This window comes from Pelodiscus sinensis, chromosome 4 (assembly GCF_049634645.1).
Source record: "Pelodiscus sinensis isolate JC-2024 chromosome 4, ASM4963464v1, whole genome shotgun sequence".
NCBI lineage: Eukaryota > Metazoa > Chordata > Testudines > Trionychidae > Pelodiscus > Pelodiscus sinensis.
The window spans coordinates 45,074,515-45,095,002 of record NC_134714.1 but is presented as its reverse complement, the minus strand read 5'-3'; the positions used below and the strand labels follow the sequence as shown (position 1 = coordinate 45,095,002).

The following is a 20,488-nucleotide window of genomic DNA, read 5'->3' as shown; positions in this document are numbered from 1 at the left end:
CATACCATCCCATTTCTTTAGTACTGAGGGGTAACGGTGAGCTCTAGAAAAGAGGGAAATTTCACCACCAAGGTTTGACTCCAAGGATAGTCTGCTAAAAATAGTTTTTTTTAATTATTAAAATAGACATTTGAGTGGTCTTAATGTTCCAAACACCAGGCTCTTGCATTAGACAATTAATTGTATTACACTATTAAGTAAATATGAGCCCTGGATTTATAGTATTATAGCAGTGCTGTCATGTACATTTAACTAATATCAGGAATTAACATTATCAAAGGGAACTTATGTGAATTTGTGACTGAAAGCAAATTCTCTTTAAGCTATGCCTGCATTGCAAGTGAAAGGTGTGACTCCCTGATAGTGTATGCATACTAATACTGGCTGCAATTGAGCTAGCATGAGCATAAATAGCAATGTAGCAGCAATTGCATGAATAGCAACACCAGTGGCCCAGATGAGTAATGCCAAGACCATATGTACTGGTTTCAGGCAGATTTGTACTTGGTCCATCTCAGCCATGGCTCCACTGCTATTTGTACACTTGCTAGCTCAACAAAAGCCAGCATGAATATGTATACAAGAGCAGGGGAATCACACCCCTAGCTCATAGTATAGACAGTCCTAAGTTCTACAGTCACAGGTGTTAGAATCAGTGTCTTTTATCTAGGCACTATCTCCTCTCCAGCAATGATGCAGGTCAGGACTCTTCTTTTGCAAGGCTACTTTGTGCTTCTTATTAATAAATAATCTTGTTGCACTAGAGTAGGTGTGAGGATTTGAAGCAGGTGAAGTCCCCAACTCACCTCTGGGATAATTCAGATGACAGCTTAGTATTCCATCCTAGTCCTTGTGCATACAGAACTCCTACTGATGTTGAAAATTGTTTGTGCAAGAATTGCACATTTAGGCCCTTGATAAGCAGCAACAGATGTACTTCAGTTAACAGATTGTACAACTGAAAGATCAAGGCCCTGAGCTTTCCAGACTTAATGCAAGTTTGTTAGAAAAAGCAAACGCTCCCAACAGTGTCTGTAGTGCCTGAGCTTAATGCTAACACTGAAAAACAACTTATTCTGAACTGTACTTTTGGGGTATTTTCTAGTCTTTCCCTCTCCTCTCAAGACAGTGTTTTTCCTAAGGCTGGAACATATGGAAATGATGGTAAGTCTTCTGTTGCCCTTTTCTCTCTTTCTCCCCTTGCCTTGTAGCTCTAGATGCACTGGCCTCATTCCTGCTTCCAAAGTCAGCTCTAGAACAGTAGCAAGCAACATGTCACGTCAAAGGCTCAAATTTACAGAAGGCTTTTGAATGATTAGTTCTGAGATGTTATCTAGCCGGGCTGTTGCTCACTCCATCCCATTTTGTAGTCAGTGAAAATGAAAAAAAAAAAAGCTTGCCAAAGCAAGATTTATAGGTACAGGCAGTCCCCGGGTTACGTACAAGATAGGGACTATAGGTTTGTTCTTAAGTTGAATTTGTATGTAAGTCGGAACTGGCTCCAGATTCAGCCGCTGCCACTGAAACTGACCAGGGGCTGACTACAGGAAGCCGGAGGCAGAGTTGCTCTGCCCCCAGCTTCCTGGAATCAGCCTGATCAGTTTCAATAGCTGCTGAATCTGGAGCCTGGGCCAGAACAGCTGGGGCGCTGCCCGGTAGGTTCCCACAGGACCAACCCAGCAGCACCCCAGCTGCTCTACCCGAGGTGTCCCGCAACAAAAGCCTGGTCTGCTGGGGGGGGGGGGGGGGGGCGCACTAGCTGCGCCCCCTCCCACCCCAGCAGACCAGGGACACCCGAGCAAAGCCGCCGCCTGGGCGGCTTTGCTCGTTTGCCCGGGAGTAAAGCCGCCCAGGCAGCGGGACCCTCGCCGCCTGGGCGGCTTTGCTCCTGTCCCCCTGGTCTGCTGGGGGGGTCCAGCGGCTTTGCTGGACCCCTCCAGCAGACCAGCAAGACCGGGAGAAGCTTTTCTCACCCCGGAGGACATGGGCGGTGACCCGCCGTCCGTGAGCTCCGGTGCGAGAAAAGCCCCGTTCGTAAGTGCAGATCCGACATAAGTCAGATCCGCGTAAGTCGGGGACTGCCTGTAGTTGATAAATGCACTCCTCTAATAATGTGTGCAGAGACAGCATTTCCATGACCTCTGCCAAATAATACAGAACAATTATTTCAGCTTGAGGATGTGGTGAAGACTTCTTACATTCCCTGTGTAACAGGCCAGATTTGAGGTATTTTACATTAGAGGGTCTGGCCTGTTTTGCTGTGATGTTGCAGGGGGATTTCTCAGGTCAGTAGGGGAGCTTTGCTTACCTTAGGCAGAAGAGAAAGGGCAGGCAGTTCAGCAAGAAGGAAAAGGCTGCCTCCAGATAGGCTATGACGAAGATGCAGGATGGCAGAGAGTCTCTGCGGGGATAGGTGATGGGTCATGTTATGCGAGCACTTTTTGCTTCCACATAACCATTCAGGGACAGAGGGATTAAAAATTCCACTTTTGAAACATATTATTGGACAACAGAGTACTGCTAAGCCAGTTGGGGGAGGGGGTGGAAGTGCTGAGGAGCTACAACCCCTCCCTTGAGTGCCCTGCTGCTACTACTAACCAACTGTGTAAGACATTAAAGACACATATACTGGTGCAGCGACTTGCCAGGAGCCTTGTACTAAGAGTATGGCCTGCCTGTATAAAATAGAGGTTGTAGGGGCCACTTTCCATTCCTCTCTGACCCCTTATAGCTTAGACTTCTGTTTTATAGGTCCAACCCTGCAACATGAAGTCAATCAGAGCAGGAACTATAATACAGTTTTATGGGTTAAAACACAAACCCTAATTTAAACAGGAACCAAGTTACCTCCACTCCCATTTTCTTCTTTCTTGCATATCAAGTAAGTAGCTCCTTAAACATCATCTTCTGCAGTGAGAAGTGATTTTTGGTTCTAGGCTGGTTCTACCTTAATCAATACTGCTTAGCATGAGACTGGCAAGGAGGATGGATCCAGGCTTCCAGACCCAGGACAACCAACCTAGTCTCTTTTTGCCTTCTACTAAAAACTGTCCTTCAGCCCTGTTCAAGAAGCACTTGCACCCACTTGCCTTGGAACTAGCTCATCCTGAAAGGTTAGAAACTCTCACTAATAGCCTCTTAAGGGCTAACATATTGAAAATGGAGGTTTACAACACTGAGGGGGACTTCACTCTGCTTTAAATATATGGGTTGATGCCATGCTTGAACATTTATATATTTTTTTTAAAATTCTTTGGGCTAAACTTCAGTTCTACCTATAAAACAAACAAAAACAACTAAGCATCATTGGTCACAGGTCTGCAATTTGTTAGGGCATGAGAAGCACTCTGAGCTGCTGGTAATACGGGGCACCTATAAATCCATTCACTGAAGCTGTGTCTGGGCTACTTATAAGCACAATCAGCCTCAAGACCAGCTGGAGTTTAGGTTCTTCGACTTTCAGGAGGCAGATTCTGTATCAATAATAGCAATAAAGTTCTTTAGAAACCATACTGGGCCAGCTCTCATTTCAGCAGGGCCCAGCTTATTGCAGCTAGGAACTGCCTAGTCCTGGGGGAAGTGATTCCATGGCTTTCATCCTTGTTTTGCTGTAGGACTGATCCAAATGAGCTCTCCAGTTGGAGGTTTGAACTTTCCTTCTCTTTGTTCTGGAAAGGCCAATGTTCTGTAGTGGGCGCCAGCTCAGCGCGAGAGCCCCAGAGACTGCAATAGGTGAAAGGTGGCACCCAAGGCCCAGCTTGTCTCTACATTGTTCACTTTCTTTGTTAACTATAAACAAACAAAAAATGAGTCAGTTGCAACATCTGTCCCAGATCTATACATTTGTCACAATAGACCAAGAGCAAACTGATAGGCAGGTGCACAGAATGGTAACTATTCTCAAAGAATTTGGTACTTTCCTTGTGATTCTGCAAATGAAAACAATGGGTATTGCCTGAACAGCAAGTGTTCAAGAACATGTTATGGAATCAGTATTTGTTCTTTTAAGATCCATCTAACAGCGTCCCTCCTTTGAGTCTAGTTGCAACAACTTGGTATAGGGATAAGAGACTGCTTGGTCCGCAGAGATTCCTGTTTTCTATTAGCTGTTGTATTCATCTACAGCTCACTGTACAATCAGGACCAGTATCCTCTTCAGTTCTTTAGCTCCGCCTCCCTCTGCACTTCCCAATATCAATGTTCAGTCCCTTGCTGCCTACTTGCCAGGTCTTCCTGGTCCCTGGCCTGAAAATCATACTGAAAACAAGTCATGTGGGAGACAAGAGTGAATATAGCAAGGAAGCAAAATGAGCAGTCTCAGCCTGCTCTCCGCTCTAGGAAACCTCTCCAACCCCAGATTGCCTCCTTACAGATCTGTCTAAAATCTTCCCATATCAACATATTCCTAAGGACTCTAAGGGATCTGGCCAGTCACATGAGAAGGAAAAGCTAAGCAGAGATTGGCACTGTAAGAGTAAAAAGCCCACAGAACTTCCTTCCACAGACAGACAGGACTTGGGCCACAGCAAAATGGGATAAAACCAGGAATTCATATATTAATTCCTGTTTTATGATCAGTAAGAACAATAATGACCCCCTGAGCTGGCCTTTTCTAAGGAGCAGGATTAACCTTCATAGCACTTATGTTCAAGAGGTTATCCACATGGAAACTGCATACCATGAGAAGGGCTGGGATCACATGCCCTAAATGGATGGAGGAACAAAGTGCTTCCTGGGGAAGGAAGATGGTGGGAAAGAGACTGGGAGAGAGTTAGCAGTAGTTGGGAACGTATACACTGAATAATTTTTTTAAATCAGGAAATTAGTTCTAATTAGTTTTAGGTTTTGAAAGCTTCTTTTATATTTGATTTGGTTTGATTTGATTTTAAACTAAATTTTGGATCAAGTTTGAGCTGAGAAGATCACCAGGAAATGACACATTTCTGGAGGTCCATGTTGCTTAATTCTAGGTCACCATAACCCAGTGGTTTTCAAACTAAGGGTCATGACCCAGTACTGGGTCGTGAAAGTCAGGCACTGGGTTTCATTGCTGCAAGGTGATCAGGTGACCAGAGGGCATACTAAGACAGGCTACCTGTGTGTCCTGGCACCATAGACTGCACAGCAGGCCCACTCATAGGTTGGGGGGATGAGGAAGAGAGTGTACAGGGCTCTGTGCACTGCCCCTGTCCTGAGCACTAGCTCCACACAGCCATTGGATGGGAACCTGCTACTGGCTGCTCCTGGGATGCAGCCTAGTCTGTGGTGCCAGGGGAGGCAAGAAGCCTGCTTTAGCACCCTCACTGCACTGATGACTGAGAGCTGCTCAAGGTAAGCCTCTTCTGCTCCAGCCCTAACCCCCCCGCAAAGCTGAAGCACCCCCGTACACCTCACAGCTCTCATCCTCAGCCCCAGCCCAGAGCCCACACTTTAATCAAATTATATTGGATTGCAGGCATCAACAATTTTCTTCAACTGGGTCATGAGAAAGAAAGTGTGAAACCATAGTCATAACTAACAGGGCAATGGCTATATTCAATCCCTTGCCAAACCAATGAATATGAAATGCAGCCCGTCTCATGCCATCACTATGTATAGTGATTGACAAGGTGAGATACCACGAACATATAGAAATAAGACGGGTAATAGTAATAGGACTAGTGCATCTTCTACACTTGAGATACAGAGCTACATTATTGCTTTGCTTCTCTCACCTGTAAGAGTGTGTTATCCCCAAATCCAAAGCCTTCTTTTAGTAAGGCAGTGATGTAACTGAGATCCATACACAGGAAAGGGCTGGCTGAAGTGTACCTGTCCAAGTTATCACACACTAGAGGGAAGATAGAGAGAAAGGGGGTTCAGAAGGGTATTCATTAATAGAATACTTGACAGAACTGCACATACAGTCAGAGCCCATGGCGCAGATGCTGAGCACGAGCCTTTTGCTTCCATATACAGGGAATCTGAGTCTGCGCAGCTGTTCTTTAAAGCCAGAGACTAGTACATTAGTATTGTACGTGACGATACTTTTGATTTCTTTGAACACCATTATGAACCTCTTACCACAGCAATATCATTCGCACAGGTCTTGTAAACATGGAATCACCTTTTGATGGAAATTAAAGCTATACGTTTTCTTACTGTATCATCAAAGACAAAGCACCCCAAATTATTTCTTGTCTAGCTGTCTCATCTGGAATCCCCCCAGGGACTTAGCTTAATTTTTCCCTACTGAGAGTTTAGGTTTTTACTAAGCTCTAGCCCATACTAAGGCCTGGAGATTGTGCCTTCTACCCTTTTCTTTTGGCTAACTGCTCACAACTCTAACAGGTGGAGACAAGTGCTTTGTATCTGCATGGATGCATTCACTTCTCTTTGCAGTAATGATATTTCAGACCAACAACAAGGCCCACGGGAGGTTATTTATGAACTTAATGAAGCAGACAGCCACTGCTTGCTCCAGCAGACAAAACCTCCTGTTAACTCTGCGTTCTAATCCAAGGAACACATTTATTTCAGCACAGGTACAAAATGCAACACCCCAGCATGTGTCTAGACTACAGGGTTTTTTAGAAAAAAGTGGCCTTTTTTCGAAAAACTTCCCCTGCATCTAGACTGCCGCCGCATTCTTTTGAAATTAAATTGAAAAAACCCGGTGGTTTTTTTGACCACAGTAAACCTCATTTTACGAGGAAGAACGCTTTTTCCCCCCAAAGTGCTCTCTCAAAAAAAGGTATTCTTGAATGCAAACAGTGCTTTTTCAAAAGAGCATCCAGACTTGCTGAGTGCTCTCTTTCAAAAAAGCGGCTCACTTTTTCAAAAGAAGTGGTTGCAGTCTAGATGCTCTCTTTCAAAAGAGGCTTGTAGTCTAGACGTAGCCCCAAGGAGCAGCTCAGGGTGGGGTGGGGAGTGTAAGAGACGAACGAGCTGGCTGTATGCAAACAAGCAAAGACCAAGGCTTAAGCATTAGTACACTCTTTTTATACCCATAGGAATCCCTACTTTTATCAACAACCCCCCTCTGATTCATTATATGATTAATATTTGATCAAATATGAAATTCCACATTAGACCATATAACATGTTTATCTACTTATTAACAGTAAAATAACCCACTACCTATTACTCTTCTTATTTAACAGGGAATTTCCCTGTTTATGCTGATTGCGTTTGGCAGGTAACAATGATCTCTTCTTTGTCCTGTGTCCAAATCAGGGACATTCAGGGGCATTCCAAAAACTGAACAGGATATTTAGTAACCCAAAAAGGCTTTGTTTGCTCTCCTTCCGAAAAGAGATATTCAAAGATCTTATTTATCACACCAACCTCAGCCCTTAATTATATTGCTTATGTACTGCTAGCCAATATATGACCCATTACACATACTTAGGCCCTTACCAGCTTACATGAATCTCCTTCACTTCCTTGTATTGACCTCTTTTTACAGGTCTCATTTTTACCTTATAAGCACCTTGGGGTATTTATAAATCACCACAACCCATGATTTTCCTTTTTCAAAGAAACAAATCCATAATAAATGCTCAGGTTGTTCTCCTGTACACATGGGTACAACTCAGAAATAACATAGTTACAACTCAGGACTTGCTATCCCTGCCTTCATATTGTGGACTTGGATATTTTAGGGGTAAAAGATCACATGGTAGACAGAAAGGCTACTTATCATATACCTGTGGTTCTTCAAGATGAGTTCCTATATGGATGTATGTCCTGGGGCTGCATGCAAGTTTGGAACCTTCTAACCAACAGAGCCTATTGGGCCTTATCCTTTTCAACATGATACCTACAAACTCCAGAATATAAGTAGCCCTTACTACCTCCTAATTCCTTTTGCTAAATCAAAATTCTATGGTAAAAATTCAAAGACTAGGGAGTATGAATTCCATACAGGCCTTTATCTCAGAACTGGTAATGGATTTTCCTCCTCTCCCACAAGAATGGACTTTGTGGTCCACCGCTGCTGGGGAACTGAGCAGCAGTCACAGCCTACTACAGAGGTGATCAAGAGGAGCATTAATTGAAGACACTATGATTGCTCTCATGGAGCATCAGCTCTAAAAGCCAAATAAACAGAGCTGCGTAGAGCTATGACCAGAACTCAAACAGAGAGTTTTACATGTATCTGTGTTGGCAAAGTTTTGAGATATGCAATCAAAATATTAGACCCAGATTAATATAGTCTAAAATCCTGATGTCATCACATCCTCAAGGTCAAAATATGTTTGCATACACATTTTAATCTATTTAGATAATCCTGAAGACAGACTGTTTGACGCTTGGATTTGTCCCTCCAGGGCACAAACAGTCTAGGACTTTTACTTATTAAATTACTGCTTGATCCAATTCCCCATATGAAGTCAATGAAAGTCTTTTAGTTGAATTCACTTGAGTGCTGGATCAGGTCCTCATGTCTCAAGAGTTAAATGCTCTCTGAACAGCTAGTTACATTTTCAAAAACACCCAAGGCTGTGTCCAGACTCAGGGTTTTTTTCGGGAAAAGTAGCCTTTTCCCGAAAAAACTTCCCCTGCGTCCAGACTCAAGCCGCGTTCTTTCGAAATTATTTCGAAAGAACGCGGCTTTTCTTTCGATGGCGGTAAACCTCGTTTCACGAGGAAGAACGCCTTCTTTCGAAAGTTCCTCTTTCGAAAGAAGGCGTTCTTCAATGTAAATAGGGCTTCCTCGAAAGAGAGCATCCAGACTCGCTGGGTGCTCTCTTTCGAAAAAGCGGATTTCTCTTTCGAAAGATCCGCCTGCAGTCTAGACGCGATCTTTCGAAAGAGGCTCTTTCGAAAGATGTTTTCAAAAGAGCCTCTTTCGAAAGAAGCCTGCAGTCTAGACATAGCCCAAGTGACTTATGAGCCTAAGTCACATTTTGAAAAGCATCTAAGTCACTCAGGAGCTTAAGTTTAACTGAAAGTCAAAAGAACTCCTAATTCATTTTTTTTTTAAATTCTACCCCATCCCACATAACTTAGCCTCTTTTGGTGACAAATATGATTTGGGGAGGATTATGGATAAATTAATAGATAAAGTGGCAATCAGAGCCCACCTTAGTTAAAAATTCAACACATTATTCTTATGGAAAAGCATACATAGGAGTGATCAGCCAGCAAGTCTTGGCTCTTACTCCTTGGGCTAATGTCGCTCTCAGGAACACCATATTCAATGATGGACAGAGCAACGAACAATGTGACAACTCAAACTGCACCATCATTAGCTTTGTAAACACCAAATTCAAGTCTCAAGATGGTGGTAATTCGTGAACAGATGGAAACACTTGATTTAGGCCCTTCAAATATCTTCATAAGAGGGTGTGAAATCTAGATGGTCCATCATGGGAGGGTGAAAAGCAGAAGTGCCTCCCAGGTAAATTTTAACTGAATTCAAAGAGAGTCCAGGTTGTCTGAGCTATAAAAAGGAGTTCAAAAGCAATGGGATGCGGGACTAACAAGGATCATCATTCTGCTAAGCTCAGACATGAAATCCAGAAAGATTTCTTCTTGTGTTAGTACAGTAGATCTATTCCTGCCACAATGATGCTTCTGAAAGAAACCTACTCCCTGAACTGTAAAGGCCAGAGAGCTTTGAGTCTTCAATGCCTCTTCAAGACCTAAAAAATGAGTTAACTAATAAGGGATAGATGACAGGGCAGCATGGGATAGAGAATAATTGATCTGTATTTATTTTTAAATCAGTTCCATCCTCTGTACTGTGTAGAAATAGTTCACTTATTTTCATTGCCTCCAGTTCCCATACTGTTTCATGTTTCACAATACTTACCTTCTTTAGCTTTTCTTTCAAAGTCTCTCACTTCTAGAACTCCTCCCTTTTCATAATCTGAAGAGATGAGAAAACACCATCAGAGGTATTAGAAACATTTTCTTCCAATGAAAGCATAGATGCTGGAGCATAACTCAGAGGCAAAGGGTAGATCCTGTAGCAAATAACACACAGAACTGCAGAGGGTGGAACAGAAGAAAGCACAAGTTATCTACTGGATGCTGGATGCAGTGTAAATGTAGATGTGTCAGTCCCAGGATATTACAGGGTACGTCTACACTACAACGTTAATTCGAACTAATTTAGTTCGAATTAGTTAATTCGAACTAAGCTAATTCGAACTAAAGGATCCAGACTAAAAAACTAGTTCGAATTAGCGTTTTGCTAATTCGAACTAGCATGTCCACATTAAGTGGACCCTGAACCGGGCTTAAGGATGGCCGGAAGCAGGGCCGGCAGGGCATCAGAGGAGGACTTAGAGCGTGGAGCTGCTGTCTCAGGCTAGCCGAGGGCTGTGCTTAAAGGGTCCCAACCCCCACCCCGGACAGACAGTTCTCAGGGGTGCCCCGCTTGCAAAACAGTCCTGGCTTGGAGTGCCCTGAGTGCCCACACTCGGCACATCACAGCACTCGGCCATCAGCCCGGCTGCACTTTCCGCAGGCTGCCATCTGGGGAGAGGGGGCAATTGGGAGGCTGCAGGAGAGCTTCCACCGCCAGAAGCCCGCAGAGCCAGCCCAGTCCTCCCCATCGGGGGCTCATGCCCCATTCCTCCCTCACCTCCTTCCACTTACCCTTCCCTAACTCCTCTTCTTGATGTACAAAATAAAGATAACGTGTCTTCCAAAACGGAATCTGTCTTTATTGAACAAAACTGGGGGAGACTGGGAAAAGGAGGTGGGAGAGGGGAAGAGAGGGGCTGGGAGAGGGGAGGGCAACTAAAATGATCAGGGGTTGGGAACAGGTCCCATATGAAGAGAGGCTAAAGAGACTGGGACTTTTCAGCTTAGAAAAGAGGAGACGGAGGGGGGACAGGATAGAGGTCTCTAAAAGCAGGAGTTGGGTGGAGAGGGTGCATACAGAAAAGTTCTTCATTAGTTCCCATAAAGAAGGACTAGAGGACACCAAAGGAAAGGAATGGGTAGCAGGCTTCAAACTAGTAACAGAAAGTTCTTCTTCACAAAGCAAAGAGTCAACCTGTGGAACTCCTTGCTGCAGGAGGCTGTGAAGGCTAGAACTGGAACAGAGTTTAAAGGGAAGTGAGATCAAGTCATGGAGGTTGGGTCTATGGAGTGGTATTAGCCAGGGGGTAGGAGTGGTGTCCCTGCCCAAAGTTTGTGGAAGGCTGGAGAGGGATGGCACGAGACAAATGGCTTGGTCACTGTCGTCGGTCCATCCCCTCCAGGGTCCCTAGGGTTGGCCGCTGTCGGCAGACAGGCTACTGGGCTAGATGGACCTTTGGTCTGACCCAGTACGGCCATTGTAAGGCTCAGGGTCGGGAGTCTCAGTGGACCCCCTTGATTCTCTTGCACACCTGCTCCTGGGTGGCCAGGCTGGCAGCTCTCCTGCCCAAGCCGGCCACTTTCCTGTGCCTAGTGCGGAGATCGTGGACGAGATCCACAATGTCTGCACTAGCCCAGGCGGGTGCCCGCCTCTTGCGGTCCCGGGCAAGCTCCCGGGAGCCGCCAGCCTGGTCCCGGGAAGAGGGGGAGGGCTGGGGGGCATTGGGTGGATGGCTTGATCCGTGCCAGGTGCAGGGTCTGCTGGCTGGGTGCTGGCAGGCTTGCACCTGGCACGGGCACCGTAGCCAGCCCGTGCCCCTTTAAGGGGTCCGGGGCCGGGAGGGGGGCAGTAGAGTTTCCCTGCCATTATCCGTTAGTTCGAACTAACTTTGTAGTGTAGACATACCCACAGAGACAAGGTGGGTGAGGGTCATATCTTTTATTGGACCAACTGCTGTTGGAGAGAGAGAGAGGGGGGCAGAGAGGCTGTGGAGCCACACACAGCTCTTATGCAGGTCTGGGAAAGTTCTTCAATACAAACTGTGTTTGTGGACTCAGCTCCATATTTGTTCCCGGGTGTGCTGCTGCTTCTCCTCCATCAAAGTCACACAGGTGGCCTATCTTCCCCACAGTCTCCCCACCCCTCACACCAAGTAATCTTAGTGCCTTAGTTTCCCTCTTCTAGTTAACAAACATGCACATCATCATACAAGAGCTCTCTACCACAAAGTGATTTACCAATCAAGTTGGTGTCAACAGCCCGATCATAGTAGTAGGAGAAGGCATAGAAGGAGTTTCTGCGAATCTCATCTGGCTGGTGAAGTTTCCCTTGTACGACCTTCAACACTTCTGAATAGCATGGCTCAAATCCTGTTTCCCCTGCCAGAGCAAATACACACAAAGATGAACTTACAGAGACAGATCAAGAGGTAGAGGAATTAGTGACAATTTGATGACACAGCAAGACAGAAAGCAGAGACCAAAGGAGAAATAAGGGAAGGAGAGACTCAAGAAAGGGCAAGAGAGAATTTTAGACATCCTACTCCAAGAAAAAGTTTGTTTCCATAATATCTCAGCAGCTATCCTTCTTAGTACAGGCAGTCCCCGGGTTACATGGATCCGACTTATGTCGGATCCCTACATACGAACGGGGCTTTTCTCGCCGCGGAGGACACGGGCGGCGTAACCCCCCAGACACGCCGCGGTTCCGCCACCTGCGTCCTCCGCGGCGAGAAAAGCCGCTCCGCGTCTCCCTGGTCTGCTGAGGCCCCCAGCAGACCAGGGAGACGCGGAGCAAAGCTGTGGAGGACACGGGTGGCGGGACCGCAGCGCGTCTCGGCGGTCCCGCCGGCCCGCATCTCCCTGGTCTGCTGGGGGGGGGGGGGGGGGGGGGCGCAGCTAGTGAAACTGATCAGCAGCTGACTACAGGAAGCCCGAGGCAGAGCTGCTCTGCCCCAGGCTTCCTGGAATCAGTCGCTGATCAGTTTCAGCAGCAGCTGACTTGGGGACGCCTGGGGCAGAGCAGCTGGGGTGCTGCCGGGTTGGTCCAGTAGAGCCGAGGAGCGGCGCTGCGGGACCAACCCAGCAGCACCCCAGCTGCTCTGCCCCAGGCGTGTCCAATTCAGCTGCTGCTGGTCAGTTTCAACAGTGGCTGAATCTGGACGCACCCACCTTACATAGTTATTTCATCACACTTCCCTAATTTGCTTATCTTCATCTCATATGTAATGGTATCAAATGCTTTACTAAAATAAATCACATATACCGTGTCCCCCTTATTCCCTGGGCCAGCCATCCTGTCAAAGAATATTAAATTGAGTTACCACAACTTGTTCTTGACAAATCTATGCTGGTGATTACGTATCACTCTATTATCCTTTAGCTGCTTACAAATTTATTATTTAATAATGTTTTCCAGTATCTTTCCAGGTATTGATGTTTGGGTGACATGTTTATAATTCGCAAGGTCCATTTTGCTCCCTTTCAAAGATAGGTACGTTTGCCATACTGCAATTCTCTTGGACTTCACTCACCCCATGAGTTCTCAAAGTTATCACTAATTTTACCTCACTGGGACAAGTAAATGCAAAACTTCCCACCAAGGAACTCCAGCATTTTTCAGTGAGAAATGGCAACTCCTATAAGGCCAGCTGTCCTAAGCCAGATAGCTTCGAATTTTTCTTATGCTGTATCAATGGATTTCCATATCAAGGGACCTGTGACTGGCTCTATGACCATATCCCTGGGCACTGACAGACATCCTCCCAAAGAACAGGGTTACAGAAAGGGTGTTAACCAAGAAAACTTTCTTTCTAGGGCCTGAGACTTAGCCCACAAAAGGAAAGTACCCAATCAGCTTCTACCAGAAACAAAACCTCCTTAATATACCTTTTCTGTTGCCACCATACTGATATCTCACTCCCGCAAAGTGCCACTCTGCCTCCAGTCGCTTTGGTAAACAAGAACTTCGGAACATCTGTCCATCAGCTGCTGCAAGGAAGCCAGAGGAAAGTTAGGAAGGGCTGAGACCTCCCAATGTCACCCCTCTAATCAATACTCCACAAGAAAGTGAGGAAAACCCAAGGTGCCTTAGGCTATGTCTACACAGCAGCATTATTTTGGAATAACTGATGTTATTCCGAAATAACATAGTTCGCATCTACACAGCAAGCAGTTATTTCGATATAATGTTGAAATAATGTCGAGCTGGAGGACTTCTTACTCTGACTCTTGTAACCCTCATTTTATGGGGAGTAAGGGAAGTCAGGAGAAGAACGCTCTAACTCGGACTTCCTGCTGTGTAGACTTATGCCAAAAGCCAAAATAAGCTATTTTGACTTAAGCTACGCAATTGACATAGCTAAAGTTGTGTAGCTTATTTTGGCTTTAGCCCTGCTGTGTAGACTTATAGATTGCCGATGGGAAAATTAAGATTTGGTGAATCTAAAAAGATAGATGCTACATAAATTGATTCTGAATTGGGAAATAATTTGAACTCTGGAATATGGCCCCTCCTTAGCCCTGCAAGCTGCAGTACAGCTAGGCCTATTGCCGATTAATGGGAAATAAAGTTTTGGGGAAGATATCTGCCAGAGAAATGAAGAAAAAGGGAATGTAAAGCAGGGTAGACATAGGAAAGGAGCAGTTAGCGCAAGATGAACTTCACCCACTTCTTTAGAAATCTAAAACAGCTATTTCATCTGACTGTACCTTCCATTTCCAGAGCTCCAAGTGTTGCTAGTCTGGCAGCTTTTAGTCCAAAGCCCAGATAGCTGCAAAAAACAAAACACAATATTGCAGTTTTGTCCTGGCTCATCTAATATGCCTCACATACAGCCAACCCCAAATCTAAGGCATGCACAAACCAGATTCCCTTGCTGTGCGTCCTTCCCCCCCCTTTCTCCCTCTACATGTGGGTGAACTTCTCTCTACCAGGAGAAAAATATCAAGTGCCAACAGACTAGTACAAAAACAAGGTTTTACAATGCACACAGATGGAGTGCAAATGTAAAACTAGGCAGGAATTAGGTAAAGAAGAATAAGAAGCTTTTGGGCAACCCAAACAAATCTGGCATGTATTTTGGAGACTGAAAATAAAAAGTACTAGAGAAAAGATAGGGACTTGCTGTACCAAAAGAACTAGTAAAATGCAGCATTAACATAAGTACAGTACTACAAACAAATACAATGAGAATGGAAAATAAGCCAAACGACCCAAAACTGTACACAATGATGGAAATGAGGATAGAATAGAAATTGGGCAACATCATATATATAAAATCCCAAAGTCTGTGGCTCTGTCACGCTGTAAAGTTATCTGTTGCCTCTGAGCGGCACCTGTGCCTCTGTAACGCTGTAACATTTTCTGTTGCCTCTGAGCGGCGTAGTGGCATTGATCAGTAGACGGAGCGGAGCACTGAGTGCTGTGTGACGGGGCAGGATTGCCCCGCAGTGGCAAGGGCAATCTATCCCACACTCAAGCGGCGCCGACCCATGTTGCATGGGAACTGTGGAGCCCAAACAGCCATTTGTGCTGCTTGCTCCCGCATGGCGGCTTGGCTCAGTGATGCAGAAGTCAGCTGAGCGCCACGGCGGGAGTTGAAGGGGGGCGGGGCCTGGACGAGCTTGTGTCTCTGACATCAGGAAAGGGCACCGTATTCAAAAGAAGGAGAGCGGAAGAGACAGAGAGGAGAGCAGAGGAGAGCGGAGAGAGAGAGAGAGAGAGAGAGAGAAGCAGGCAGGAGGGGAAGAAGAGAAAGAGAGAGATGGAGAGAGTGGGGAGGAGGCAGCAGGAGGAAGGGAGGGGGGCAGTAGGAGGGGAGAGGGAGAGAGAGAGACAGAGACAGAGAGAGAGAGAGAGACGGAGTGAGAGACCGGAGGCTCAGGAGAGAATACCAAGATAGAAAGGGAATAGGACGTGGAGGAGAGACCCGAGGGCAGGGTGAAGAGGTGGGGCAGGGAGACACTTGATCCCCACCAAGACACACTCATCTTATGATTTCCAGGTTCCTTGCAAAATCCCGTCTTATGATTGGCTATTAACTAGTTATCTATAATGCCCAGGGCTCAACAAATTATCCAAACTACTTGCCCATGGCGAGTGGATTGTAACCCGGAAGAGCCGGGTTTGGGCGATCTGCGCATGTGCAGAACGATCTGCACACGAGCAGATCACCGGACAGTGCGGCTGGCGAGCGGGGTTCACCGCGGTTCAGCAAGCCCTGATAATGCCCATGATAGACAATTTGATGGCCAAGAGGGGAGTGCAGAAATACTTTGGGTAAAGATATAAAGAATGTAAAACAATAGGAAACATGATCACAGACAATGGCTACAAGCCAGAGAGAAAAACAAAATTGCAGCACCAATTTTGGGGGCATTCATTACATCAGCTAAGACTATTACAAAGTCTCTAATTATGATAATGGCCTCTTGTGCACTAGAACTGGTCTGAAATCCTTAAGGGCATGTCTACACTTGCTCCCTATCTCGAGATAGGGATGCAAATGTAGCGTTCCAAAATTGCTAATGAAGTGTGGGATTTAAATATCCCGCACTTAATAAGCATAATTGCATCTGGGCGCCATTTTGAAATTGCATTATTGCGAAATAAAACACCCTGTGTAGCAGCGTTATTTCGAGAGAAAACACATACAATGAGGAGTAAGTTATATCAAGAGAAGGGTTTTCTCTCGAAATAACGCTGCTACATGGGGTGTTTTATTTCACAATAATGCGATTACAAAATGGTGCCTGGACGCGATTATGCTAATTAAGCACAGGATATTTAAATCCCGTGCTTCATTAGCAATTTCGATACACTACATTTGCATCCCTGTCTTGAGATAGGGAGCAAGTGTAGACATACCCTAACTCTTCACAATAGGCTGGATTTTAAATTAGTTGTAAACCACTCAGGAAAACTGAATGGGCATCACTGTTGACAGTTCAACAAAATGTAGCAATGGGCAAAAACCAAACTACTTGGATACAAAAAGTATAGGAAAGCAATTCTTAAAAACACTCTTAATGTTGCTAACATAATTCAGTGGTATGTCTTGACCTGGGCTCAGTTCTGTTCAACCTATCTCAGAAGCAACATAGGCATTTCAGAAGTGGGTGACAAAAGAGTTAAGAGGCTTGGGCACATGTCTACATAAAAGAGAGATTGAGATGGCTGGGGCTATTTAATTTAGAGAGATGAATAAGAGAGAGAAATGAAATTGAGTAGAGAGCAGGCATTGCCCTATGTTAAGACTGACAGGAAGTTTGAGGGGGAAAAGCACCATCCACCACCAGGTGAGTGGAGCCAGGCTATCTACTCCCACCCACACTGGAAGTAGAGGGGAACAGGTAACTGTCTTTTTTAAAGGGCGTCTACCCTCAGGTGAGGGCAGAGCAATAGATAGTCTTCAAGAACTTGCCCGTGTCCATTTCACATTAGATGACTCCAAGCAGTACCCATAAAGACAGATAGGAGTTCATGACCGTATAGATTGTAAGAGCAGTGAACTTTCTGTGCAGCATCACTGACAGCAAGAAGGAACTGAGGGTGGCAGGAGCAGATGGTGCCCCTTATACTTTGCCATGCAGGCCCCACTCCAGAGGGCGCCAGAGCTTCTCTCCTATAGATACTGTTGTGGGAAAAACTTCTGGCAATGGCGCATGTGATGAGCACACACATTTACTGTGGAATGGATATAATCAAGCACTTGAAGAACTGTATGTTGATCTGCACAGCCTGAGGGACTGGGCCTTGTAGACTACTTGACACCTGGCCCTGCACAGAACAAGAAACTCATACACTGCCTTTGCTGTGGTGTGTGAGAGTGAGAGAAAGAGCGCATGCCCTGAAAGTGCCAGTTTCCCCTTACCCTTTTTTGGATAGCGCTGTGGTAGAGCCCCCTACTGAGACTGACAGGAAGGAATGACCATAGACCCTTACATACGGATACACAAACTGTATAGCCTAAAGCTGGTAGGTGAGGTGCTCCTATTTACCCTATAACAGTAGTAGAAGGGCATGAAACTGATCAAAGGAAATACACAATGAGCTTTTCAGTGACTAATAAGCCAAAATATTCTGGAGCTGATGGCTTGGGATGCGAGGTCCTGCATCCCATTTCCAGTCCCTTGACAAGGTTGAGTCTTGATAACTGAATTACATTTTCTCTTTTACAAGTGGCCCAAAGTGTTTGATTTAACCACCCCATGTACCAGAACTTCTCTTCTCTCAAATTAATTACCCATAAAACTTGTCTGAGGTACAAACTGTGATTTCCCCTTTCCCTAGCATTCATGCTGATTCTGCATCCTTTCTGTTATGGTTTTCAAGCAAATAATCGGGGAAGATTGGGGCTCAACAACTCACTATAGACATGTTTACGCAGCAGGGCTCCAGTTGAATTAAGCTACGCAACTTCAGCTATGTCAATGGTGAAGCTGAAGTTGAAATAGCTTAATTTGGCTTTTGGCACTGTTTATATAGCAGGAAGTCAAAGGAAGAACACTTTTCCTTCAACTTCACTTACTCCTCGTGAAATGAGGGTTACCATGAGTAAGAGTAAGAAGTCCTCCAGCTTGGCATTATTTCGAAATAAAGGCTTATAGTGTAGACACGATGTTTATTTTGAAATAATGTTGCTGTTTAGACAGAGCCTATGGAATTACAAGGTACATCCTAGGTTGGCTCAAGACTACGAAAGGACTGATTTTCCTGTGAAGATGGCAGCTTTTTGCTCCTCACCTGTGCGTGTAGAGCTTGTAAGTGCTATTGAACATTTCAAATGAAGTCACAAAATCCACAGGGGTTTGCTCCAAGGTTTCCTAAAATTTAAGTAAATAGTATATATTTCAGTCATTATTACTCAATCAAAAAATAAAAACAAAACAAAGCCTAGTGCCGTAGTCACCAACAGGTCAATTGTGATCGACTTGTCGATCGCGAGGCCTCGACCAGCGATCGCGAGGTGTCCTGTCTGCCCCGCCCCCATTTCCCTCCCACCCCCGAGAAGCCTCACTACCTACCTCAAGTGAAAATGGAAGTAGTGTCGGCTTTCCGGGGATGGACAGAAGTCCTGCAGCTTAGTGCCACTTCTGGCGATTCCGGAAGTGCGCTAGCTGCTCTGCCGGGTATACTGTGGGAGGGAGCATCTGCTCCCTGCACCGCACAGGAGGGGTGAGTCAGCCCCGGGGGAGGTGCGCGTGGGGCTTCCCAGTGCATGTGCGGAGGGGGGAGGGTTGGCCCTGGGGCAGGCGTGTGTGGGGTTTCCCTGTGCCGGGGCATGCAGGCAAGGGGCTTCCCTGCACCATGGGGGGCAGGAGGGCGGACCCGGGGCACGCACACGCTGGTTTCCCTCGGGGGGGGGGTGAATCCTGGGAGGAGGCAGATGCAGGGGACACTTCTGCCTCCACTGGCACCCCACTCCCCAGCCACAGAACTGTCCCCACAAAATGTATAATTATAAATGCTTCATTTTAGATTTAAATAGCATGAATAAAAAACAGACCATTTATTTCATAACTATAAACATATGATTTTAATTTTATATATCACATAATTTAAAAATAAACTGTTTATCAGTGTGTGTAAGTAAGGGCTGGAGATAGCAAGTGATGGACAGGAAGAGAATAGAGAGGGCGGGGCTTCAAGGAAGGGGCGGGGCAGGGCGGTAGATCTTCACCTGTTCTGAGATTTAAAAAGTGATCTTGGGTGTAAAAAGGTTGGAGACCACTGACCTAGTGCTACTCTCACTGCTAACTTTCACACATATATCCAGATAATTTACTGTAGTCATCTGCTGTAGCTACATGGAGTTATCCATCCTCTATAAATAACTTATAATTCTGGTATTGTGGTAGCATCTGGTATTGTGGTAGCATCCATAACGCTACATCTATTCAGCCCTCAAAATTAATATAGCCCATGCAACCTGAATTTTGCCCCTTCCACGTACGTAATTATTATTAGGGTTGTCAAGTGAGTAAAAAATTGTGATTAACCACGTTGTTAAACAATAATAGAATACCAGGTATTTACATATTTTGGATGTTTTCTACATTTTAAAATATATTGATTTCAATTACTGCACGGAACATAAAATATATAGTGCTCACTTTATATTTATTTTTATTACAAATATTTGCATTGTAAAAAATAAAAGAAATAGTATATTTCAATTCACCTAATACGGGTATTGTAGTGCAATCTCTTTATCATGAAAGCTGAATTTACAAATGTAGAATTATGTTTAAAAAGCCCCTGCATTCAAAAATAAAACAATGCAAACTTTAGCGCCTATACATCCAATCAGTCCTACTTCTCGTTCAGCCAATTGTGAAGACAAACAAGTGTGTTTACATTTGCAGGAGATAATGTTGCCTGTTTCTTTGTTTACAATGTCACACCTGAAAGTAAGAACATGGCTATGTCTAGACTGCATCCCTTTTTCATAAAAGGGATGCAAATGAGACACATCGCAATTGCAAATGAAGCGGGGATTTAACCCCCCCCCCCCGCTTCATTTGCATAAAAATGGCTGCCGCTTTTTTCCGGCTCGGAGGTTTGCCAGAAAAAAGCGCCAGTCTAGACGCGGATCTTTCGGAAAATAAAGTCTTTTCCGAAAGATCCCTTATTCCTCTAAAATTCCTTATTTTAGAGGAATAAGGGATCTTTTGGAAAAGGCTTTAT

The 20,488-nt window shown here is 45.2% G+C and overlaps 1 protein-coding gene across 6 annotated transcripts in view; it reads right to left on the bottom strand.

The window, feature by feature from the left end:
• Nucleotides 1-87: 87 nt before the first annotated feature.
• The window catches only part of ENTPD5 (ectonucleoside triphosphate diphosphohydrolase 5 (inactive)), a 46,236-nt gene continuing 25,835 nt past the window's right edge, over nucleotides 88-20,488 (bottom strand). For 5 of the 6 annotated variants that reach the window (XM_075926893.1, XM_006117730.4, XM_006117732.4 and 2 more), the window contains exons 8-14: nucleotides 18,545-18,624; nucleotides 14,509-14,570; nucleotides 13,687-13,788; nucleotides 12,037-12,177; nucleotides 9,800-9,856; nucleotides 5,715-5,830; nucleotides 88-3,789 (exon numbers count right to left, since the gene is read on the bottom strand). In XM_075926893.1, coding sequence (XP_075783008.1) covers nucleotides 3,703-3,789; nucleotides 5,715-5,830; nucleotides 9,800-9,856; nucleotides 12,037-12,177; nucleotides 13,687-13,788; nucleotides 14,509-14,570; nucleotides 18,545-18,624 — 645 coding nt within the window. In that variant the 3' untranslated portion in view covers nucleotides 88-3,702. The remainder of the gene's footprint in view (nucleotides 3,790-5,714; nucleotides 5,831-9,799; nucleotides 9,857-12,036; nucleotides 12,178-13,686; nucleotides 13,789-14,508; nucleotides 14,571-18,544; nucleotides 18,625-20,488) is intronic. The other variant, XM_075926894.1, reaches the window with a different exon arrangement.